At 55.8% G+C, this 24,812-nt stretch overlaps 1 protein-coding gene across 4 annotated transcripts in view; it reads left to right on the top strand.

The window, feature by feature from the left end:
* Window positions 1-24,812, top strand: part of EMID1 (EMI domain containing 1) — a 95,276-nt gene that overhangs the window by 49,480 nt on the left and 20,984 nt on the right. For all 4 annotated transcript variants that reach the window (XM_073312547.2, XM_073312544.2, XM_073312545.2 and 1 more), the window contains exons 5-9: window positions 4,857-4,940; window positions 11,867-11,928; window positions 15,336-15,480; window positions 19,361-19,405; window positions 20,657-20,764. In XM_073312547.2, the coding sequence (XP_073168648.1) occupies window positions 4,857-4,940; window positions 11,867-11,928; window positions 15,336-15,480; window positions 19,361-19,405; window positions 20,657-20,764 (444 nt within the window). The remainder of the gene's footprint in view (window positions 1-4,856; window positions 4,941-11,866; window positions 11,929-15,335; window positions 15,481-19,360; window positions 19,406-20,656; window positions 20,765-24,812) is intronic.

Raw genomic sequence — 24,812 nt, 5'->3', positions numbered from 1 at the left:
CCATGCTAACTCACTCTCACAGTCTCTGCCTGCCCCAGTGCAGGATCTGGTGACAGCAGGCCCTGATCCCAAAAGTTTGGCCTCTTTCTGCAGACCCAAACTCCAGCTCCTCCAAATGCACTAAGGAGAGGCAGGACCTGGACAGGTGCCTGAGTGTGGCGCGAACTCAGCTGTGCTCATGTCACGTGGCCTCAGGACTGATCCCACCCACCTGCCTGCGCATACTGCCTATAGGGCAGCCCCATGCAATGCAATGCGGGACACTCCAAGCCTTGTCCACCCAGTGACTGTCCACTATGCCCTGCATATGCTGCCCACCACACCATGCCCTCCCACTCTCCAATGCCACTATACCTCCCCTTCCCCCTGTGCCATCCCCACTGGGTGCTGCACATGTCTCATCCTTCATTCCTGCTAGACTGTGGCCTGCCCCCCTGATGCCCATGTGTTCCTGCCCCTACAGACGCTCTCTGCCCCCTAATGCCGACACCCACAAGTGTCCACTGCACTGTCCCTCCCCTGATTCCCACTATGTTGTTTCCCCCTCCACTGCCTGACACCTCCTGGTGCCCTCTGTGCCTTTCTCCAGTGCCAACTGCAGGGTGCGCAGTGATCTGGGAGCAGATTTAATCTTGGATCTGGGCATGCGCCAGTGTAGAGGGGAAACACGGGCCCTTCCGGCAAACCTTCCCCTGCTGGTGCCTGGAGGTGTACTTGGGAGGGGTACTTCCTGGGATTCATCAGACACCCTGAAACATGAGGTTTGATCACTCGCAGCTTGCAGAGCAACCAAAGTTATTACAACAGTCATAATGTCACTCAGCCCTTTGTCAAATCCAGCAACTGTTTTTGTCTCAATGGCCTCCTGCAGCAGGGAGTTCCACAGCGCATGGTGCAGAGTAGCACATAGGGCACTGAGGTGGCAAAGCCGAGGCATGTGCACAATGCAGGGTGCTCATGCACTATTGTTGGGTCAAAGTGAGGCTGAGATGCAAGGAGTTATCTTTGAAAACTGGAAAAAGGCTAATGTAGTGCCAATCTTTAAAAAAGGGAAGAAGGAGGATCCTGGGAACTACAGGCCAGTCAGCCTCACTTCAGTCCCTGGAAAAATCATGGAGCAGGTCCTCAAAGAATCAATCCTGAAGCACTTGCATGAGAGGAAAGTGATCAGGAACAGCCAGCATGGATTCACCAAGGGAAGGTCATGCCTGACCAATCTAATCGCCTTCTATGATGAGATTACTGGTTCTGTGGATGAAGGGAAAGCAGTGGATGTATTGTATCTTGACTTTAGCAAAGCTTTTGACACGGTCTCCCACAGTATTCTTGTCAGCAAGTTAAAGAAGTATGGGCTGGATGAATGCACTACAAGGTGGGTAGAAAGTTGGCTAGATTGTCGGGCTCAACGGGTAGTGATCAATGGCTCCATGTCTAGTTGGCAGCCGGTGTCAAGTGGAGTGCCCCAAGGGTCGGTCCTGGGGCCGGTTTTGTTCAATATCTTCATAAATGATCTGGAGGATGGTGTGGATTGCACTCTCAGCAAATTTGCGGATGATACTAAACTGGGAGGAGTGGTAGATACGCTGGAGGGGAGGGATAGGATACAGAGGGACCTAGACAAATTGGAGGATTGGGCCAAAAGAAATCTGATGAGGTTCAATAAGGATAAGTGCAGGGTCCTGCACTTAGGACGGAAGAACCCAATGCACAGCTACAGACTAGGGACCGAATGGCTAGGCAGCAGTTCTGCGGAAAAGGACCTAGGGGTGACAGTGGACGAGAAGCTGGATATGAGTCAGCAGTGTGCCCTTGTTGCCAAGAAGGCCAATGGCATTTTGGGATGTATAAATAGGGGCATAGCGAGCAGATCGAGGGACGTGATAGTTCCCCTCTATTCGACGTTGGTGAGGCCTCATCTGGAGTACTGTGTCCAGTTTTGGGCCCCACGCTACAAGAAGGATGTGGATAAATTGGAAAGAGTCCAGCGAAGGGCAACAAAAATGATGAGGGGTCTGGAACACATGACTTATGAGGAGAGGCTGAGGGAACTGGGATTGTTTAGTCTGCAGAAGAGACGAATGAGGGGGGATTTGATAGCTGCTTTCAACTACCTGAGAGGTGGTTCCAGAGAGGATGGTTCTAGACTGTTCTCAGTGGTGGAAGAGGACAGGACAAGGAGTAATGGTCTCAAGTTGCAGTGGGGGAGGTTTAGGTTGGATATTAGGAAAAACTTTTTCACTAGGAGGGTGGTGAAACACTGGAATGCGTTACCTAGGGAGGTGGTGGAATCTCCTTCCTTAGAAGTTTTTAAGGTCAGGCTTGACAAAGCCCTGGCTGGGATGATTTAACTGGGGATCGGTCCTGCTTTTGAGCAGGGGGTTGGACTAGATGACCTTCTGGGGTCCCTTCCAACCCTGATATTCTAGGATTCTAGGATTCTATGAGAGGCAGCGTGACTCGGAGGTGGAATGCATGGAAAGTTGCAGTGTAGTTTGGAGGCGCAGTCCATTCAGAGATGTTGTCCAGTGCCTCGAGCTAGTGCAATGTAGCGGTGTAATGCAGTGCAGAGTTCGCTAAAGAGTTGCAGTGTAGCTTTCAGGTGCAATGTCTGGACAGGTGCAGTGCTGGGATGCAATGCATGGCAAGGTAGAAAGCAGTGACTAATTGCAATATAGTACAAAGGTGCAATACATGGAGAGTTGCAGGGTAGGTTGGAGGTGCAGCTCACAGGTATAATGCAGTGTAAAGGTGCAGTGTGTGGAGGGGTGGAAAGTAGTGCAGAATTGCAGTGTAGCTCACAGGGCCATGCACAGAGGCTGTCATGTATTTCCTGTTTCTGGTGCTAGTTCGGCCCTGTTGCTGGCCCTGGCTATTGCCCTCACGTCCTCTCGTGTTTGCCTATAACATCTTCCATTTCATTCCAACAGGGTTTTTCTAGCTGGGAGCTTGGGCCAAAGTTCAGTGCCGTCCTTCCGATAAAGGCAGTTCTGGGAGTGGGAATTCATTGCTGTTTCCTTGAGGCCCCAAGGACATTGGCCCCGAATGGAGGAATGAAGCAACACTTCTTAGCTCTTCCTCTGCCACTGCAGGAAGTCACCCGCCCATCCCAACCCCCTCCATCTCCCTGTCTGGGAAGGGAATGTGACTGTGACCCAGGGTGCCCGAGATGGGGGGAGCAGCAGAGAGAGGGCCCTGACAAATGTAGTTGGCTCCCATTTTCCAAGTCAAAGGACCCACGGGTGAGGTCAGCCTGGATGGTCAGTGCCTGAGCCTACGCTGGGGTCTGAGTTCATATGTGGACTCGGGCCTAATCGAGTGGCCATCAGGACAGAGAGGAGTTCGTCTGCCCCCTCTCCCCACTGCGGTTCTTTGGCTGTTCCCAACAGCCAGGGTCCATCCCACTGTCTGAGCTACTGGGAGCTTGGAATTGTGTCCCCACTGCCCAGGGAAAGTGTGTGTCGTCCTTGTTTCCTTCCGCACCCCCAAAAGGCGTGTGGGTTGAGTTTGGGGCACCCCTCCCGTGGGGGCAGGGACTGGGGAACTGAGCTGTGGGCAGGCGGGAGCTCTCCTTGGAGATAGAGGGGAATGTTAGATCAGGCTGGTCAGTTGGGGGGAGAGATCAAAAGGCACCGGCTTTCCCTGCTCCCCCCCCTCTCCCCCGGATTCACCAGGGTCTCCTTGGCTGGACAGCTGTAAGCAAGGCGCCATACCTGCCTACAAACCCCAGCGAGGAGGGAAGTGGGGTGCAGGGGCTTCCTCATTAGAAGAGGAGGTGGCGTGGAAGAGGTGGCTCCTGACAGACTGGGAGACCTGTGCGGGGAGGGGGAGATGTTAATCCCTTGCAGGGCTTGGGAAGAAGCATCGGGGGGAGGGGGTCCCTGGGGGGAGCACAGAGAGCTAGCACCTGAACCAGACCTGGCACCTGTGCGGCAGATTGTTTGCCTCCATGTCCAGGCCCAGGCTGACCCATCCTCCTTTGCTCCCCCACCCCAGCAGCACCAGGTCTTGCCCTTGCCCTGGCTCAGAGATGGCCAGCTGTGCGTGTCGCCCCTTTTGCTTCGTGTGTGGAGAGGGTCCATGCTGCAGGGAGGCTGGGACTTTGCGATGCCGCGGGGGGTCAGGCAGCGCCAGCCTGCAGGGGTCTCGTGGCAAAGCAAATGGCCAGCTCGGGGCTAGCAATTAGTTCTCTGTGCTGGCCTGTGGGAGACCCAGGCTGGGTGATTCCTGCACCCCATGCTGGCCCAGCAGCACCCCCAATCAACAGTCCAGGCTTGTAGGATGTGATCCAGACCCATGGAAACGAGGAGTGTCCCTGAGGTGGGCACAGCTCAATATGCTCTCCTCTGCCCCCACTCTCTCACAACACCCCTCTCCCCCCCCCCAGTGTCCATCTAGCTGTTCATCGCACTGCCCAGCATCCCACCGCTGGCATGGGCCCTGCATTCCCACGAACTGGTCTCTGCACCCAGGCTTGCAGCTGGGGCCCTCAGTCCTTTGCAGTGCTGCAGTAGACGGTTGGCCCTGGGTGGGTGTGTCTGATCTCCTCCAGTTTGTCTCCCTTAATGCTATTGAATGTTACTGACTCTCTCAGGAGCCGGCCCCTGGAAGGGCCTTGTACCCCCTGGGAGCAGCAGGAGAGGAGTGGGGATAAGCTTCTGCCCCACTGAGCTCAGCTTCCTTCACAGGGGCAATACCAGAGCTGAGAGGCCCCAGAGAGCCCCCAAGACAGGAACTAGGGGTCAGTTTCCACTGGACAGTCTCCCTGGGGGTCGGGGTTCCAGCCAGGGGCAGCAGGGAAACCACAGATCCCATGAGCCAGTCCACTGAGTGACTAATGCCATCCGTTTCCTTTGCAGAGACCATCAGCTACGTCGCCCCTCAGGAAGCCGGACGTCCAGCCCCACTGCGGAGGCTCCCTCTCCGACCAGCAACCTACTCAGGTGGGTCTGGAGGGAAGGTGTCACCTTTCTTTGGCTGCAGATTGTGCCATGCTAGAAACTCTGCACCTCTCCTCCCCTCAAACCTGTACTGCCCTTGCCCCTGCTCTGACCTATTTCAGGGGCAGGGAGGGGGCAGAGAGTGGCAGTGGGAAAAGAGAACGATAGACAGATAGGGAAAGAGAGAGCGAATGAGGGAAGCCAGGCACTAGCAGGGCCGAATTAACACAGGGGCTTTAGGGGCTGCAGCCCAGGGCCCCGGGCTAAGGGGGGCCCCAGTGCAGCAGGGCTCAGGCAGGCTGCCTGCATGCCGTGGTCCCACGCTGCTCCCAGAAGCGGCTGGCTGTTGGCATGTATCTGCAGCCCCAGGAGGGGGGAGGTGGCTCCGCACACTGCCCCCGCCACCAGCACTGTCCCCCCCAGCTCCCATTGGCTGGGAACTGGCCAATGGGAGCTGCGGGGGCGGCGCTTGGGGGTTCGGGCGGGGTTGGGATTTTGGCTTGGATTTATTTATTATTTTTGTTTTTTCCAGTTTGTGGGGTTTAGGAGTGTAAGGGGAGGTGTCATTTTCCAGCAGCAGTGTTTGCTGAAAGAGCAAATATTGTGGAACATTTGTGGAAAGCCAGTTATAAAACGCCAATGTGGGCCGAAGACCTGATGCTAGGAGTGACCCTCACCCAGTAAGTGAACACCAGGGGACACAGGTGTCCTGGCCAAGACTGACGGCTCCAGCGGACGCTCGCCGCAAAGAGCTCGTGAGTGACACACAGGCGGAAATACACTCGTGTGGCACACCCCCTTGTCAGGTGCTGACCCTGATAAGGAGGAGAGGCTGCTAGGGATTTTTTGTTTGTTTTGAGTTTATGTGAAGGGTGCTCAGCTGCTATATGATGGGTGGCAGAATAGCAACGTGAAGTAGACAGAGGGGCATGCCTGGTGGCAGAAAGAAAGGAACTGCTGTTTTTTTCCATTCCCCAGAGCAACCGGATGGTTTCAGCCAATGACATATTTATATATTGTCTCTATAACAGTCTGCACTGAGCCGAACACAAAATGGCTGCCTGTCCCTGCTGCAGGTTGTGGGGGGGAGGGGACCAGCTCCCCTATTAAAGGTGGAGTACACAGACTATTCAGAGCAGGTCAACGCACAGAGGGGAACAGCTTGTCTGCCCAGCTCGTGCTCCTGGGCTGAGGTTCGAGTCAGTGGTGTAACCCTGGCCACCCTGAAGTCTATAGGAGTTTTACCAGCAAGTGCAGTGGGGGCAGGTTATTTCCTGCTGGTTTGCTCCTTTGTCCCTCGGTTCAGGGCATGTTTGCAATCTCAGCAGGGCATAAGGTATGAGAGTTGGGCTTTTCCCGGGACTGCCTTCAGCGGAGGGGTGTGGCTTGCTGGGTCTGTCCCCGACCAAGGAGCTAATCGGATTGGTTCTGCAGTGTCAGATGCTACCCCCCATTGTGTGGGAACAGCCCTGTGTGTGAGCATGGATAATTTGCTATTGGCTGTGTGCTAACTCCGCATGCCGAGGACGGATACCCAGGCCCCTTTGCACCACTCTGGCAGTGTAGAGGAGCTGCTAGATGGGTGTTCAAAGAGCCCTTTGCTCTGCCCCAAAGAAGACTCAGGCCCCCCATTTCCCATACCCCACGGCCGGGCTGGGAGATAGCAGTGCTGCACGTAACCGTTTGACTCTCTTCCCACAACCCTCCCTATGCAACAAAACAGGAACCAACCCCACGTGCAATGCCTCCTTCCCAATCCAGCTGCCAACATGGTCCTTTGGCCGAGGAGTGTCAGGCATCTGCATTCCTGCCTTCCAAGCATGTCATGGGCAGGAATTCCATCTACCTGGCACGGCCGGGGCTGTGGACATGGGAGTGCAGGAGGGAGAAGTGTCTGTGGACAGGACAGCAGTGCCAAGCATCCTTCCCCCTCATCATCTCTGGGGTTTACATGGCTTTTTAAACTTGGCCTTGTCTTCTCTCCAGACTCCGCTGCCTGGCATGGCTTGCTGAGTCCAGCTGTTGAGGGTTGGGGGCGGAGGTACCTCGCTTCCCACATGTTCTCCTTTTGTTCTAGCTTCTGTCTGGCATCCACTGGGACTTTCTCCAGCCTTGTGCTTTCTGAGCACACACCCCGGGGGAGAGGCGAGGGCGGGCTGGCGGGGGCGTGTCCAGAGTGGGGGGGACTCAGCTCTCACAAAGGGTACATTCCACCAGGCATGGGCAGTGCGTGAGCTAGCCACACGGCCCCGCCCCTTGCGCCCAAGGCCCCGCCCATACCTGAGCACTCACCCATCCACCAGAGCCCTTAACACACACACACCCCCCCGGGCCAGAGGAGCCCCAGCCAAACCACTTTCCCCGCATTCCCCAGTGCCCTTGGTGACACCGGGGGGCCTCTCCCTGCTTTCAGCCCTGGGTCACACCAAGGAAGGACAGCGGGAGACAGCACCAGCACTGGGCCGCAGGGCCACCGCAGCGCCGGCCCTCAGTGCCAGGCCACTGGCCAGCCTCAGCACCAGCCCAAGCACTGAGCCCTAGTGCCGGGCCGCCCCAGCGCCAGCCCGCTGGCCCCCAGCCAGCGATGGAGCTGAGCTCCCGCCAGCTTTGGCACCAGCATGGGCGAGGCCAGGGCTTGGCTTAGGTTTATACCTGTTATACCCACCGCCCATGCCGCCAGGTGATCAATGACCAACCACATCCTTCCAGTCCAATTCAACGTTAGCAACAGGTCTTCATGGAGACCCCCTGGAATGTGAGGAGGGGACGTTGGAGGGGATCCTCGGAACTCAGCCCCTGGGTCCTCTGTGAAACCCCTTGGACGTTTAGGTTCAGCCACCTGCCATTATTCCCAGGGTAATACAGGGTGCTCATTCTCTCTCCATGTCCTTGGCCTCCAATGGCGAGGGCCCGCTGGGTGGTGGTTTCTGGGACCACGATAGGTCAGCCTCTGGGACCCACCAGCTTGTTCCACTCATGCCACCAAATGACATAAGAACATAAGAAGGACCATATCCAACCAATGGTCCATCCACCCCAGTATCCTGGCCTCTGACAGTGGCCAATGCCAGGTGCTTCAGAGGGAATGAATAGAACAGAGCAATTATCTAGTGGTCCATCCCCTGTCATCCTGTCCAAGCTTCTGGCAGTCAGAGGCTTAGGGACACCCAGAGCATGGGGTTGTATCCCTGACCATCTGGGCTAAAAAACAGTGATGGACCTATCCTATGTGAACTTATGGAATTATTCATTGAACCCAGTTACAGTTTTGGCCTTCATAACATCCCCCAGCAGCGAGTTCCACAGGTTGACTGTGCGTTGTGTGCAGAAGTCCTTCCTTGTGTCTGTTTTACAAAGAGGGGAGGAAAAGGAGGAAGAGCAAGAGAGCTGTACTCCCCCATCCCATTCCATCTGCCCCCCATGTTTGCTTCTCGCTGCAAGATCCCCCAGCCCCAAGACTCAGCAGGCTGCAGACTAAAGGGCCTGATCCTGGTTACTCAGCCCCTAGTGCAGCCATTTTTATCAGTGGTCCACTCACACCACATCAGAACAGGAGCACTGTAAATCCACTCTACACTGAGCGACCACACGCGATGCCGGGCAGAGGAGAATCTGCCCCCCGACACACACACACACACACACACACACTCTGGAGAAGGAGATTCCTCCAGGGCAAGGTGGGCAAGCCCCAGAAATGGGACATGAAACCTGGAGGGGCCAATTCTGCCCTGGATGGACTGGTTGGGTCGTTAATGTCTGGGACTCTGGGTGGCTATGGCCTTGGGGACCTCTCCAGCTGACTTGAGTGGCAGTGTCCATGGTCTGCACAGAGCCCTTATCTACTCTTAGCTGGGAAGAGCATCTTGCACCTTGGAGACGCAGGCTGAGGAGAAATTGCAGACAAGGACATTCCTAGGACTCAGACCGTCTCCCGATGAACAAGCAGGGAAGAGATCTTGAAATGGCAGATGCAAAAAAAAAAAGAAGAGATGCTGCTCCTTTAAAAGTCGGAGCCAGGCCCCGAGTAGCCATGGAGACGGCTTGGACTCTTGACAGTGAGGAGGGCAGGCTCTGTGTTGGGACTAGGAGCAATTAAGGCTGCAAACCTCCTGGTGCCCTTTGACCCTGGACAATGAGAATGAGTATTTCCCCAGGGAGAGGGGGCTGAGAGCTCCTCTCTTTATGCCTCTTTCATGCTCAGAAGAGGCTCTCCCACCTTGACATTCATTGTTGGTGAAGCTAAGGGGTGTCTGAGCTTTCTTCAGGTCAAATTGCTACAGAACCAGGAGCAAAACTAGTTGAGGAGACAGGCCAGATTGATTCCAGGAACCTGGCTGATTAGATTCGATCAGAATAGATAAAATGCCATTTCACCTCCTGCTAAAATGCAGCTGCCTCTGGGCTACAGCATTCACAATAGTTCAGGGCAGGACGTGCAAAAGAGTATTGTATGCAACTGGCAACTTCCAAGGGGCTTTCAGGGATGCAGAGTGTAATTGTCCACTGTGGAATCTGGCCAGAATGTCACAGCTAATGCTCCTACGTGGCAGGAAAAAGGCGGGGGGTGGGATATGAGGATCTCACCTGTGTCTCTCCCAAAATGCGACGGACCTCCCGGAAGACTTGCAACGAAATGGTCAGTGTTTGACAGCCTCTGGTGTGCCAGGAGCTGGTATCGCCGGCTGAGAGCTCGAGGTAGAGCGTAAGGCGAGGTGAGGACGAGGCAGATCTCTGGCCCTCCTCCTGCTGTGCCTTGGGAGGGAAGCCTGGCTTTGTTAATGGATGGTAGTACTGTGTCTTCCCAATGCATCTGCTCTGCTGCCATCCCCACGATGGCTGTCTGCTCCACACTGCAAACGCCTTCAGGTCGGGGTCGTCCCCCCCCTGATTTCGCCAGGGCCGGACATGCCTGGGAAAGGCCCCTGGCATGCCCGCTGAGCCCGCTAGGGGGTGCCCAGAGCAGGGAAGAGAGCCAGGCATGGCAGCACGGGGGAAGCCCTCTGAGTCCTGGCCCTCCCTCACCCACAGCGACAGGTACCTGCTCAGCAGCAGGTGGCCCGAGCCCGCTCCAGTGGCCAGGCAATGGGAGACCAGGTGGGGAAGGAGCTGTGAAGGGGGTGGGCAAGGACATGCTGGCTTGGAGCAGGTGTGGGAGGCACAGGGGGAGTGGGAAAGGCACCAGAGGCAGTGCGTGGGGTGGTCACATGCCCCCCAACCCTAAAATTGCCCCCCCCATCAAGAGTGACAGGTTATTTCTGCTGCTTCTCAGACCTCAGCTGGTCGGTAGCAGCAGTGGGTCAGTCAGGAGCGTCAGTTAAGCACCCACAAGCTCAGAGAGTTTCCAAGTCTCCCGGGTTTGGCAAATTGTGGAATTAAGGATTCACATGAGTGTGAGCAAGTACGGGTGTGATCCCACATAAATCGATTGGTCAGTCTATTGTCATACTCTCTAGCTATCATATTTATAAGGTGCCTGTCATCTCAGTCTCTGGTATATGTCCAGTACTTCCTGCATTTGCTTGGATTGGAAATCCTGTGCCAACAGCCTTCCTCACGGTACCTGAGCACTTTCCGATCCTGATGGCATCCAAGGGAAATAAAGGGGCATGCCTAGAAAATGATCTGACCAAGTCGAGGCTTGAAGAAAGGCCTGTTTCAGGTCTGGCTGGGAAGGCCCAGGGATCGGTTGTTATTTGCCCAGCCCTGGTCCAGAACCAGCTTTAGATCATAACATCTCTATCACTCGCCATTTCCGTGAAATCGGGTAAAGGACATTCCCAAGGCCCTGCTGTGTGACCCTTGTAAATCCTTCTAGCCTGGGCTCAAGTCCCGAAGACCAAGAGCCCGAGGCCTTGCCCACACTGGCCATTTACGCCAATGACAGCCACTGGGGTCATAGGCAACGCATGGCAACTTCCCCGCTTTCCCTTGGGTGCTCGACCCCACCTCTGTCTCTGGCCCTGCCCCCATTCCAACCCTTCCCCAAATCCCCGCCCCAGCCCTGCCCCTTCCCTCCTCCTCCCCAAGTGCACCATGTTCCCGCTCCTCCCCCTCCCTCCCAGCAATCCGCGGAACAGCTGTTTGGCAGCGGCGGGGGGGAAGTGCTGGGAGGTAGGTGGAGGAGTGGGGATGCAACACGGTTGTGGGGGTGGAGGAGGAGGAGGAGGAGGAGGAGGAGAAGGTGGGTCGGGGGGTGAGGGGAGCTTGGCTGCCAGTGGGTGCAGAGCACCCACTAATTTTTCTCCTTGGGTGCTCCGGGGCTGGAGCACCCACGGAGTCGGCACCTGTGACTGGGGCAGCTGTGCAGGTGCGGCCCCAGGCTGAGCTGTGTGCCCCAATGGCTGGAACTGGGGCAGGCCCCCAGGGTAGGCATCGTCCCTGCTGCGGGAGTGCTGTGCTTGTACTTGCCTTACGCCACAGCGGGGCTCTTACTCCTCAGGGTGAGCCCCAGGGAACGAGTCCTGCCTGGAAGGGAGTTCTGGTCTCCCCCCCGCAGGTGGGCTCTCCTGGGATCAGGGTTAGGACCCCCTGGGGGAGCAGAATGTGGATGACAAAGAGTGACAGGGCCTGACTTGTTTGGTGCTTCGCTGTCCTGGAGCCGGGGAAGAATGGGTCCCACCCGCTTGGCTGACAGGTCCAGGATTGAGCTGAGACCTCCAGAGCGAAAAGCGCTGCGTGGGGCTGTAGCAGACTCCGGGCCGCTGCAGGCTGGGCACAGAGTGGGTTACGCCAGCCCCTGGCATGCAGCCTACGCCTGGGCTGCCCAGGGAACCTTTGGCGCAGAATGTTATGAGCCCACGTCCATACTCCCTGCCCCGCACTCTTCCCCTCCTCTTTATTTCCTCCCCACTCCCTCTCGCCGCCCCTCCATCCTGCCTCAGGTTTCTCCCCAGTCCCTTTACTCTCTGCTCTTTTGGTTGATTTCCCAGGGTGTTTGAATTGCAGCAAAGTGGTGGAACTGACGGCGCGTCTCAGCAGCCTGGAAGCCAAGGTCAGTGTCTGTGTGGCAGGGGGCTGGAGGCGGGACGCTGGTACAGGATCAGGGAGCACAGGGTGTGGTAGGGGAGCCAGCCTGACCGTCTCACCTCAGAACTTTGCATCTCGTGGAGGTTGGGTTCAATGTTGAGTCTGACGTTTACCCCTGGATCCCAGTGAAATCTCATGGAAATGTAGAAAGAGGTTGGCTAGTCCAGCCCCTGATATTCTGTGTCACACTTGGAGCGGGGCTGCCAGCTTGTTCATTTTAAACAGTTGCCTTTCTTTTTTCATCAACATTTTGTGCTATCATTTTTTTAAGTATTTTTGTTTATTATTCTTCATTTCCCCCTTCTTTTCTTTTTGCCTTATTCCTACTGGAGAGGTTCTGCTTTCTTTTTCTGCCCAGAATTGCAATTCCTGGGACACCTTCCTTCATCCTGCAATTCCTGTTTTACCCTTTGAAATGAAAAGAACTTCAACATTTCAAAAGGTTGGGGCAAAATTGCATTTGTTTTGTTTTCAGCCAGCTGTGCCAACCCCAGGAGCAGACAGCTGTCTCTCTGGAGTACTGACACAACGCCCATTACAGAGAGCACCCCAGAAGCGTCAGTGTGTTTATCCTCATGACCCCCAAGGAGGAAGGGCAGCGCTATTATCCGCATTTTTACAGAAGAGCTCAGTGACTTGCCCAAGGTCACACAGGAAGTCTGTGGCAGAGTGGGGAATTGTACCTGGGTTGCCTGAGTCCTGGACTTAGGGTCACTGGACCACCCAGCCTTTCTCCGTAGACGTGCACCGTGTGTAGCAGGAGGTCAGCCCCCAACAGATAATCCATCCCCGTCCCACAGGAATTGCAATTCTAAGGCACTCACAGAAGTTGCGTAGGACAAGATAGAGCATAGCCAGGGTGTGGCATGGCTGTTCAGAGGCTGAGTGCTTTATGAAACAGGTGGGAATTTAACGGTTGACGTTTCAGTTTGCTGTAAGCATTTAGGGGAGGAGAGATGGTCTTCGGGTTATTAAACCATGGGACTCCGGACTCCTGGGTTCTGTTCACAGCTCTGCCACTCAGGCAAATGTGGGCAAGTTACCTGTGCCAATGCTGTGAAGCCCCCGCACCTGAGACACACACAACTAACAGGCCCTTCAGACCAGACTGTGGGGGACTGGCCTGGCAGCGGAGAGGAGGAGGGGTGGATCTGGTGCCTGGTTTCTATCCCTGTGTGATATGAATGGTCTCCAGTTGGGGTAACACCAGGCCATAGGGTGTGTTCCTTAGGAGATGACGCTCCGTGGGATGGCTACAGGAGAAGTGTCACTAAGACCAGTTGGCCTGGAGCCCTGGGGAATGTGCGGGTGAGGTTCTGTTGTGATCGCATCACCCCTCAGGGCTCAATGTCATAGGGAGGCCAGTGTATTAGGGGATTGGGCTCCCAGGTTAACCCTTTGCTCTGCTTTAGACCTGGCATCAGAAATAGAGAGCCCCAGGGGCTCACTGGCAAGAGGGGTTCTGCCCCTGTAGCCCATCCCAGAGATTAGTGCTTGATCTTAGCAGGTGCGCCAGGCCATGGCAGCTGGGCACATGCCACCTAAAGGCCCAAGTCACTATATCCTAGAAAGATTCCCCATGGCTCTGACCAGGACTTTGGCACAAGGAAATAGAGATTGTTCCCAAGACCCCAGCCCAGGTTTTCCGTACGACCCTTTGCACACCAGGGGCTTTTCTCCATGCAGAGTAGCACCAATTTAAGGTGCAGGAGGCTGTGTGGACACTCTGACCTGGGTTAATCCTGCGTCTCAAGTGCAGTTGTTCCAGGAACAGCTGCAGCAGCACAGCCCAAGCGTCCAGCTAGGTGTGTCTGAGCCCTGCGGCCTTGCAGACGCACCAGGGCCACATGCCCTGTCCTTAAAACGGAGAAGGGTGCTGGGTCCCCCCAGGCCCTGTCCACAGGTGCAAGGGCCAGCTCATAAACGGGACCAGAGCAGTCAGTTATGGGTAGGACCCTACCAAATGCACGGCCATGAAAAACGCGTCGTTCACCGTGAAATCTGGGCTTTTGTGGGCTTTTACCCTAAGCTACACTGATTTCACAGCGAGACCAGCATTTCTCAAACTGTGGGTCCTGACCCAAAAGGGAGTTGCAGGGGGGTCACAAGGTTATTTTATGGGGGATGCAGTATTGCCACCCTTACTTCTGTACTGCCTGCAGGGCTGGGCGGCCGGAAAGCGGCGACTGCTGACTGAGGGCCCAGCTCTGCAGGCAGCAGCGCAGAAGGAAGGGTGGCAATCCCAGACCAGGCCACGCTTCCTTCTGCCCTGCTGCTGGGGGTGCCTCTGCCTTCAGAGCGGGGCTCCTGGCCAGCAGCCGCTGCTCCCCGGCTCCCCAGCTCTGCAGGCAGCAACGCAGAAGGAAGGGTAGCAGTACTGCACACAGCCCCTTACAATAACCTTGTGACCCCCCCAACTTCTTTTTGGGTCCGGACCCCCGCAATTACAACACCATGAAATTTCAGATTCAAATAACTGAAATCGTGAAATTTACTATTTTATTTTAAATCATAAAATTTACTGTTTTAAAAATCTGATGACCGTGAAATTGACCAAAATGGATCGTGACTATGGTAGGGCTGCAGTCATGGGATAGAACAGAGGGAATGGTGGTCTTTGACCCCCTAATGCCCTCAGTTCCCTGAGAGGTACCTGGGTATCTCACAATACACAGCAACAGTTTTCTACAAGGCAGTGTGCCTGAAGGTGGCTTGGAGAATGCCAGGATGCCTACCCACAATGCAACATGCTTCTGCCAGATCAGTGTGATGCACCACCCCTAGCTGCCGAGTGTGAGCACATCCTGCTGAACAGTCGGTGGCTCTATGCCGACAGAACTTTTACCGGTTCACATCTCCAGTGTAGACAAGGCCTTAGGAAGTGGTTTAAGCTAAATCAACATAAGCTGCTGTTAAACTGAAATAGGGGTGTCCACACAAGGGCTAACTAAACGAGTTTAATTCAGCTGATGCAAGTTTGTGCAGAGACAAAGGCTACCAAGTCAGAACACCAAGGCCCTCGAGCTCCCCTCCATGCATTTAGCAAAGCTGCAAGTTCCTCCCCTCAACCCCAAAGCTCTGAATGTCCAGGCAATGCAAAGCTTCCTCCATAGAAGTACAACACCAGACCCTTGGGTGGGACATCAGGGGAGATTGAACCTGTGACCTCTGGATCATAAACCATGAGCCTCTGCTAAAAGGTTCTGCTGAGAGCCAACGCTGCAGCAGGCTCACCAACCTCGGAAGGGCATGCTGAGTGGCTGCGGGTGACAGCTGTCAGTGCAGAACCATCGTGGGGAGAGGAAATGGGCCCCAAGTCTGTCTAGCGCAGTCTATCTGGGCGCACTGCTGGGAACTCTCTCTTGCTCGTAGGTGGCATTGCTGTCTTCAGCTGAGCCTGCAACCTCCCTAGTACCCAACAGACACCTCGTAACCAACGGGGCTGCCCCCTCGTATTCCTACCAGCTCTGGGGGTCTCCGTCCACTCACGGGAACCCTGGGGATGAAGGTGTGAAAGGTAAGTGAGAGCCAGGAGCTGCTGTGGAGGAGTTGAGGCAGTTGGAGGCTGCAGGCAGGAAGCCATCCTGAGAGCCAGATGTGTGTTTCCTGCCTAGACCTGGATCCTTCCTGCTCCTGCAGAAATCCACATGCCCAAGGTCCCCTCCATGCCTAGCCCTGGAGATGGAACAAGCAGGACTCCACTGGGTCTGAGCATGGGAGCTGGGCCTTTCCATCAGTTCAGAGCCCAGTCCTGCCCAATGCACTCAAGCAAAGCCCCCAGTTTGGTCTGCCTGAGGATAGCAGGATGGGCCCTTGACACTGCAGGGAGTTCTCTGCCCTGGCTCTAGTGGGGTGCCAGAGGGTCTCCATTGCCCCAAATCTCAGCCTGATGTCCAGGGCCACATTAACACACAGGGCTCAAAATCCTAGGCCAGCATCCTCCTCCTCTGCTTTTCCTCCTCGCTGCGCCAAGGGGGCAGCTTCATCCTCCACCATGGCAGCTGCCACCCTAATCTTGGCCTGGTGCAGAGGGGAGACTGGAGCGTGTGGGGCGTTGGAGACTGCGCCCATCTCGCACTCACGCCACAGTGGCAGCTCCTGTCCCACAAGGCTGGGAGAAGTGTGTTTGCCTAGGGCCCAGTGATGGGTGAATCCAGCCAGGCTGATATCCCCACTAGCACACCTTTCCCTGGGTTCCTCCACCTCCGCCCTGTTGTCCTTTCACTTGTAACTTTCCTGAGGCTTAAAATCTCTCCTGAGCCTCCAGACTCTTCAGCTGTGAATCCCCGTCATCAGGAGTTGTCACCCCTCTGCCCCAGTCCCAGCTTGGGTCAACATAGTCCATCTCCCAAACACTCCCTTTGGGTTTCAGTTGCATATGGGATTCTTGTTGGCCATTGCAGTGCGCTATTAAACAGCTGCTGTGTTCCACCCTAGATATTAGAATCATAGAATCATAGAATATCAGGGTTGGAAGGGACCTCAGGAGGTCATCTAGTCCAACCCCCTGCTCAAAGCAGGACCAATCCCCAGTTAAATCATCCCAGCCAGGGCTTTGTCAAGCCTGACCTTAAAAACCTCTAAGGAAGGAGATTCCACCACTTCCCTAGGTAACGCATTCCAGTGCTTCACCACCCTCCTAGTGAAAAAGTTTTTCCTAATATCCAACCTAAACCTCCCCCACTGCAACTTGAGACCATCACTCCTCGTTCTGTCATCTGCTACCACTAAGAACAGTCTAGATCCATCCTCTTTGGAACCCTCTTTCAGGTAGTTGAAAGCAGCTATCAAATCCCCCCTCATTCTTCTCTTCCACAGACTAAACAATCCCATATTCTATGATTCTATGACAGTCCTTGCCCTGGGTGCCTGCAGTCTGTCATATGAACATGGAGGAAACATAGCAACAAGGGAAGATGAAATCCACTCCCGACGTGCGGGGCTGTCTCCAGCAGTCTGTCTGTCTGTCTGTCCCAGAGCCTCCCCCCTCACTTGTGTAGGGACATGGGTCTTTAGAGGACAAGGGTAGGGCTTGCTGTCCCACTGCAGCCCAGACCAAAGCAAGGGGCTCAGAGTGGAGCCTCTGCCACGTCCCATCCCACACTGGGCAGGGACTGCACCAGGCCATGGGAGTTTAATTGAGTGCAGCTGAGGACCAGGCTGATCTGGCTTTGGCTCCAGCTCCGTGCAGCAGGAAGTTTTATCAGGCCTCCCCTGCTCTGACAGGCCATGTGTTTGTGCTTTAGGGGCAGAGCAGCAGCAGGAGGGCGGGGTGATAAATGTATAGCTGTGTGGCACGATTCCCTTCTCCAGCGCCCCACCCTTCCCCCAAGGGAACTGAATGGTAGCCAGACTAGGACGCGCTCTTGGGCTGCTGCGTTAATGGGGGGAGAAGGGGCTGCCCAGGTAGTGCCCACTCCAGCTTCCAGACAGTCAGTGGAAAGGCTCCCATTGGCTCCGCTGGGCCTCTGGGAGGGGCTGTGCTGTTAATGGGCCCTTGGCTGGAGCTGGTCTGGGAATCGCTCCATCACCCCCATGCGGGTGCAGGCTGCCTTGCCATTGCAGCGCTGAGCAGAAAGGCGGTGGTGAGGGCCAGGACAGGACCCATCACCTGGCTCGAGAGGGCGTGGCCAGCTGCCGTGCCCTGAGTTAGACCAGTCCTAGGTGACTGGGTGTGGTCGGTCCTAGGCAAGAGCAGAGGTGCTTAGGCCTGCTGCTCCATCTCGCCCCAGGCGTGCAGGTGAAATGGCAGAGGGAGAGAGCCCACAACCCCACAGGGATACTGCGAGCAACAGGCCCTTAGAGCCCCAGTGAATACTGTCCCGAGATCAGCTGGCAACTGGGCTTTAGAACCAGGCAGCAAGTCTGTTGGGCTCCTGGCACCTGGCTACTGCTTCCCCAGTAGGCACCTTCAGAGATCACCTAAATGACTAGAGGAATTTCCCCTGGTCGCCATTGTCACAGTCTGGCTGGGAGTCTAACAACAAGCAGATCCCAGCTAAATGAGCCACCGGGACCTACCCAACATGCCCCAGAGATTGAAGGGATGGGGCAGGTCAGATGGCTTCCCTGCCTCCTGCCATGCAGGACCTGGACTGGCTGGGAGAGAGGAGCTTGTGTGGGATCAAGGAGCAGGGCGGATGTCAGCCATATCTCTGGGTGTGGCTCCTGCTTTCCGTGTCCTGCCTCCCCTGAAGACCAAGGACAGTCCGAGCACAGGGAGGGCGACCAGAGAGCTGGGGAGACACGCGGGCAAAATGAAACCAAAGCATGCAGCAAATGGGTTAGCAGAGCCCTGTGTATGGGGACAAGAGGATGGTTTATTCCCTGGTGGGGATCAGGGCCCCCTGAAGGAGGGGACATTGGCAACGCCCGGGTGGCTGAGAATATGAATGCAGTCTCCTTTTGCAGTGGGAACTGGATAAATCATCCGCTACTTGTAAAGCAAAGTGCTTGGAGAGGAGTCCTCCAAGGGCCACCTACACCGGCACTACAGACAGCGCTGTAGGGGGAATCAGTATAGGCGCGACTCCCTAGCATGAGGCTGGAGGCACTGACTTTCCCACGAGCCACACAACCCAGACTCTGTCCAGCTGGAGTCTTTAACGATTCGAGACCACTTTCCCCAATGCTAGAGAGTTAGCCCCAGAGTCCCAGCCATGTCCCAACATGGCCAGTCCCATTCTGCCGCCCTAAACTCAGCTGGACAAGGTATTCTTCATTGCCTGCGGTCACCATGGGCTGAACAGCTGCTGCACTCTGCCCCAGAGGTGGCTGCAATTCAGCACTGGGCAGAGCAATGCCCTTTGTAGCTGCATATCAGTCTAAGTCCTTGGGGGTCCCATGGCCTGAGAGATGTTCTCACCATTATCAAAGGAAAGAAAACAAAGGCAGAGACCCGATTGTCCTTTGCTCCCAAGGGCACCGGTCTAAGGAAACCCCTGTTCTTCCCTCTGACCCCGTTTACATTGTTTGCATTGCAGCAGTGCCCAGGTCGGTGCTCCAGTCGTTGAACAGAACCCCCAGTGCCAGCTGCTGTCTAAACATAACGCTGAAAGGTGCCCCCCCAAGAGCTTGAAGTCCAAGTAGAGCGCCCCTGGTGGTGGATCCCAGCAGAGCAGAGCTGAGGCCTGTGGCTGTGGGGGGCAGAGAGGAGGGGGGCTGTGGCTGGACTCTTGCCTGTGCTGGATAGTCAAGGGGTGTTGCTCAGCAGGGCCGGCCTGGCCTGGCCTTTCCCCAGCCTGGCTCAGAAGTAAAGTTGCTTCCCAGTGCCAGGTAACACCCCTGGCACCAAGAGAAGGGGGTGGCAGGGTGAGCTGACTCTGCCAGGCTGAAGGCAGAAGAGACCATTGGCTCCAGGGAGCAGATTGATGCCCAATTCTCTCCTTCATTCCCAGGGAACCCAGGAGAGATGCTACGGGGAGCCGTTCCCGGACGGGATGGTAGGTGACATTTTCTTTCTAAGGCATAAGAGAGTTCCCAGCCCAAGATCCCTGGGGCAGAGACCAGCAAGGCTAATGGGAGAGGCTCATGGATGCCCTTGGGGGGGCAGTAGGGAGGGAAAGAGATGGGGTCAGAGGAGGAAGTGAGAAGCAATGGAAGGGAAGGGGGGCGAGTCTCCACTGCAGGCTCTGCCCCTGCCCGACAGGGCTCCCCTCTGCTTCTCATCCCTTTCCCCTGATCCCTTGGAAGGACACAGAAGCCAATGCTGAAGTATTGCTTAAATCACCAGCTCCTTCAAGAGTGGAGTGCTCGGCCCCAGTGCAGGCGGGCACGGGCACAGGCCAGCCACAGTGCAGCCGTCAGAGCGGGCCCAGGGGTCGGGGGGGAGCTGGAGTGCAGCCAGTAGTGGGTAGGAGCGTTCCCAAGCCAGCAGGCCGGAGGAAGGAGAAGTGCAGTGCCCCAATGGGCAGGGCTGGGGGTGGGGGTTTCCCCAGGTGATCGCCCTGCCCCTGCATATGGAGTCTGTAGGGCACCGCAGGGCGTGAGGCCTCTCGCCTGGCATTGAGCTGGCCGGATCCTGTCTAGAACGTTTCACTGAGTGAGATGTGGGCAGCACGGGTTGGGCGTGGGCACTGGATGGCTCGGGGCAACGAGACACGGAGCCCTTTGCTGCCAGGTCACAGGTTCCGGTGCCCCTGGCTGGGTTCCAGCTGAAAGCCGTTGCCTTAAGGCGCCCATGGGCACTGAGTTCTCGGGGGACCAGCCCTGTCCCTCCCTGGTGGGCAGGTGTGCCTCTCAGAATGCCACCCTGGCATGGCCTGGGCAGGTGCGGCTCCGGGGTGAGGGGAGCTTCAGGCCCCCCATCAGCTGTCTCAGCACGGGGGCTGTGGACACTAAACAGCAGAGGGTGAAGCCCTTTGGCAGGGGCCAGCATGGGGGGAGACTCGTCCCACCGCAGACCAGGGCTGTGGATAGAGGGCTCCCGCACTCGGACCTCTCAGCCCAGCCCCTTACAGCACCTCCAAGATCCACTCCCGTTGGTTTCTGACTGTGGCGGCCACAGAGCAGTGCACTGCCCAGGGATGCGGCCACCCTTCTCCTTGCGGGTTGGGATTGGGGGGAGGATCCGTGGGGTTGCCTGAAGGGATGGTCGGTCTTGCTCTCCTCCTGTCCTGCCAAGGAGGCACGGCCTCTGGCAAGCACTGCACTGGCATCAGACTGGGTATTTCCTTTTGCTCTTTCCGTTGCAGGGAAACCAGGGCCGCAAGGACTCCCAGGCCCGTTGGGTCCCAAGGGAGATCCTGGGAGCCAGGGGCCAACAGGAAACCCTGGAGCCAAGGGTCCCGCTGGACCGCCAGGTGAGTCTTGGACACTGAGCCCAGCACAGGGCACTGCTCCAGAAGCTGGGGGCCACCACGGATCCCTGCACCTTGATGCCAGCTTTGGACAACCAGGCAGGCATAGGGGCATCACAACTGCCACCCCGGTCCCCGCAGAGCCCAGACCCCTGGCATTGGCTGGCATTTATTTGCAAGCTATACCAGAGCTCAGTGCTTCTCGGCCGGCAGTCTGACCCGCAGAGCTGTGTGCGTGGGGGGTGGAGGAGAGAGAGGGGGAGCCGATCCCAGCTGCACCCTTGCTTTGGTCCTGATCCAAAGCCCTGAACTTTGCAGGCAGGATCCCACTGACACCAGTGGGCTCTGGGTCAGGCTTAGCCCAGCCAAGGATTTTGCCCAATGGATGATGTTGATTGGCTGGTCCATGGGCTATGTTCCTTTTCTTGGCATTTTTTTAGGGCTGGGATGTAGGAATCAGGGTGGGGATCTGCCCTATCCTCCCTTCTCTCTCCAGCTGCTTCAGAGGAAGATACTGGAACCGACCCAGTGGAACACCTCTCTCCTGGGGGAAGAACCTGGACCCATTAGTTAGAGGTTGGCTCATGCCCCTCTCTAGTGTAACTGTGGACATTCTTCTCATCCAGAGCCATGTCTAATCCTTTTTTACTGCTATTCAGCTCCGAACCTCAGTGCTACCCTTGATATCTTGTGGCAATGAGTTCCGCCAGCTAATTATCCATTTCTAGATGAGTATTTCCATGGTCGGTCTTAATCGAGCTGCCTTTCAGTCCCATTGAATGCCTGTTTGTCCTTGTGTGCCAAAGGAGGGAGGCTAGGAACACCTCACTGGCCTTCTGTAGCCTCTTTGTTTCCTTGTACCCCTCTGCCATAGCCCCTCTCCTTTGTCTCCTCTCAGCACCCCAAACCTTTCAGGCTCGCCTCAGTCAGAATTCTCTGACCATTCACATTGCCTGTCTCTGACACCCCCCATCTCTATTTCTGCTGTCCCTTTGGAGGCAGGGCAGCCCGTATGCAGTAGCCTAGCTGCGGCCAGAACATTGATTTCGATAAAGGCATTATAGTAGTTCCCCTATTTTTCTCCATCCCATTCCTTTTGCATCCTAACCTCTTGGTTGCCTTTTGAACCCCAGCTGTGCACTGAGCAGAGGCCTCGATGGAACAGCTTGTTGTACATCCCAGGCCTTTCTCCTGAGATGCCACAGTTCACCTGGAACTCAGTGAGATGCGGGTAGCTCAGATCATCCCTCCCAATCTGCATTGCTTTGTGATTGTCAGCACGGAATTTCGTCGGCTGCCCAATGCCCTCGTGCAGTTTGGTCCCTCTAAATTTCCTCCCAGACCTCTCTAGTCTTCTTTCTCTTGGGGCGTCTGCAACGTGCTGCTGTCTCATTGCTCGACTCCTTTTCCAGGTGATTATTTATTTATATTATGGGAGCGTCTCCGCACCCTAGTCAGGGAGCAGGACCCGGTGTGCTCAGTTCTGTACAATCACAGGGCACAAGGGCAGTCCCTGTATGTAAGACATTAAACATGCTTGTCAGTGTGGCCTAGTGAATAGTGCACTGGGCTATCTCAGGAGATTTGGGTTCAAGTCCCATCTCTGCCGCTGGCCTGCTGGGTGTCTTTGAACAAGTCTCTTCCCCACTCAGTGCCTCAGTTTCCCTGCCTGTGAAATGTGGCTGAGGACACTGACCCTCAATGAAAAGCACTAGCTAAGAGCAGTGGATGTATTGTTTCTTGACTTTAGCAAAGCTTTTGACACGGTCTCCCACAGTATTCTTGTCAGCAAGTTAAGGAAGTATGGGCTGGATGAATGCACTACAAGGTGGGTAGAAAGCTGGCTAGATTGTCGGGCTCAACGGGTAGTGATCAATGGCTCCATGTCTAGTTGGCAGCCGGTATCAAGTGGAGTGCCCCAGGGGTCGGTCCTGGGGCCGGTTTTGTTCAATATCTTCATAAATGATCTGGAGGATGGTGTGGATTGCACTCTCAGCAAATTTGCGGATGATACTAAACTGGGAGGAGTGGTAGATACGCTGGAGGGGAGGGATAGGATACAGAAGGACCTAGACAAATTGGAGGATTGGGCCAAAAGAAATCTGATGAGGTTCAACAAGGATAAGTGCAGGGTCCTGCACTTAGGACGGAAGAACCCAATGCACAGCTACAGACTAGGGACCGAATGGCTAGGCAGCAGTTCTGCGGAAAAGGACCTAGGGGTGACAGTGGACAAGAAGCTGGATATGAGTCAGCAGTGTGCCCTTGTTGCCAAGAAGGCCAATGGCATTTTGGGATGTATAAGTAGGGGCATAGCGAGCAGATCGAGGGACGTGATCGTTCCCCTCTATTCGACATTGGTGAGGCCTCATCTGGAGTACTGTGTCCAGTTTTGGGCCCCACACTACAAGAAGGATGTGGATAAATTGGAGAGAGTCCAGCGAAGGGCAACAAGAATGATTAGGGGACTGGAACACATGACTTATGAGGAGAGGCTGAGGGAGCTGGGATTGTTTAGCCTGCAGAAGAGAAGAATGAGGGGGGATTTGATAGCTGCTTTCAACTACCTGAAAGGGGGTTCCAAAGAGGATGGCTCTAGACTGTTCTCAATGGTAGCAGATGACAGAACGAGGAGTAATGGTCTCAAGTTGCAGTGGGGGAGGTTTAGATTGGATATTAGGAAAAACTTTTTCACTAAGAGGGTGGTGAAACACTGGAATGGGTTACCTAGGGAGGTGGTAGAATCTCCTTCCTTAGAGGTTTTTAAGGTCAGGCTTGACAAAGCCCTGGCTGGGATGATTTAACTGGGAATTGGTCCTGCTTCGAGCAGGGGGTTGGACTAGATGACCTTCTGGGGTCCCTTCCAACCCTGATATTCTATGATTCTATGATTCTATGATCGTAGCAGACTGCTCCAGCCCTAGCACAGACCCACGTTGCACCCTGCGATGAACCTTTACCCAGGTTTGAACTAGGCCATTTAATCCTGCTCGGTCTCTGCCACTTTCAGACCCAGGATGGTGCTTTGCCTCTTTCCCTGTCAGTTCCTTAATAGGCTCAGGGCGTGGGGTCTGTCAAAGGATTTGGAAAGTCCAAATAAATGACATCAGCCTAGTCCACGGCATGCTAATCCTTCTTAGCTCTGCAAAAGGATCTTTCCTTGAGGGAGCGCTGTGCCTTCAGGTCAGGGCTGGGGATGCACACCCAGGGAACCCCCTGCTCCTGGGGCAACTTTGGGGGAAGCTCAGGACTGCATGGACACAGAGATGGTCCCTCCCAGGTTAGTGCTGCTGGGAGTGGGGCAGGTTTGCATTGCCATGGAGACTGGGATCTCCCGAGCACAGATGGGACATGGGGGAAAGATCGGCCCCCTCCCTACGAGGCTGAGCCAGGAGCCAGACTGGGGAAGGAGTTAATGCTGGGAGCTGCAGTTGCTCTTGGCAGCATGTCTCGGAGTCCCAGTGGTCTGTGTAATGTTTATTAGGCTTGGAAGGTGTCCAGTGCTGTGTCGCTTCCGGCCTTCTGGAGTTAAATGTTAACAGCCATCCTCCCCAAGGGCCCCACCAGGTCCCCATGCAGTGCACGCACCCTGCTCCCTTCCAACCTTGGCATCCCTCTCGCATCCCCTTTCCTTTGTTCTCAACCTCCCTGCATCCTCGGGGAGGCCTGCGCAAGTCAACGCCAGCTCCCGCCCCCTCTCGCTGCATGCTCCCTGTCTTCAGCTGCAACCCACCACTGAGCCAAGGGCTGGCTGCTGAGCCCTTGGTGCCAGTGGGCCCTTCTAATCACCTGGTGGGACTTGGATCTCCAGGGAGCACGGGAGCCATGGGGTCAGCAGAGCTGATCCCTGCCCTGTACCTGGGAGTTGGTGGGACCCACTCCAGGGGCTGTGGCTGGAAGCCCCCCTGGCACTGAGCAGCCCGCTCCCCATGGAAGTAGGAGCAGCCGAGCCTGGCAAGGCAGGTGGGGGGAGTGGGAGAGGAATGGGATGGGGTTGCTGAGCCCCTCCTCCCCTCCCCGGGAAGGAAGGAGACCTGTTTGTGTTCTAAGC

Source organism: Lepidochelys kempii, chromosome 15, assembly GCF_965140285.1.
Source record: "Lepidochelys kempii isolate rLepKem1 chromosome 15, rLepKem1.hap1, whole genome shotgun sequence".
Lineage (NCBI taxonomy): Eukaryota > Metazoa > Chordata > Testudines > Cheloniidae > Lepidochelys > Lepidochelys kempii.
The sequence above is the reverse complement of the archived record's forward strand: the minus strand, read 5'-3'. Positions and strand labels throughout refer to the sequence as shown.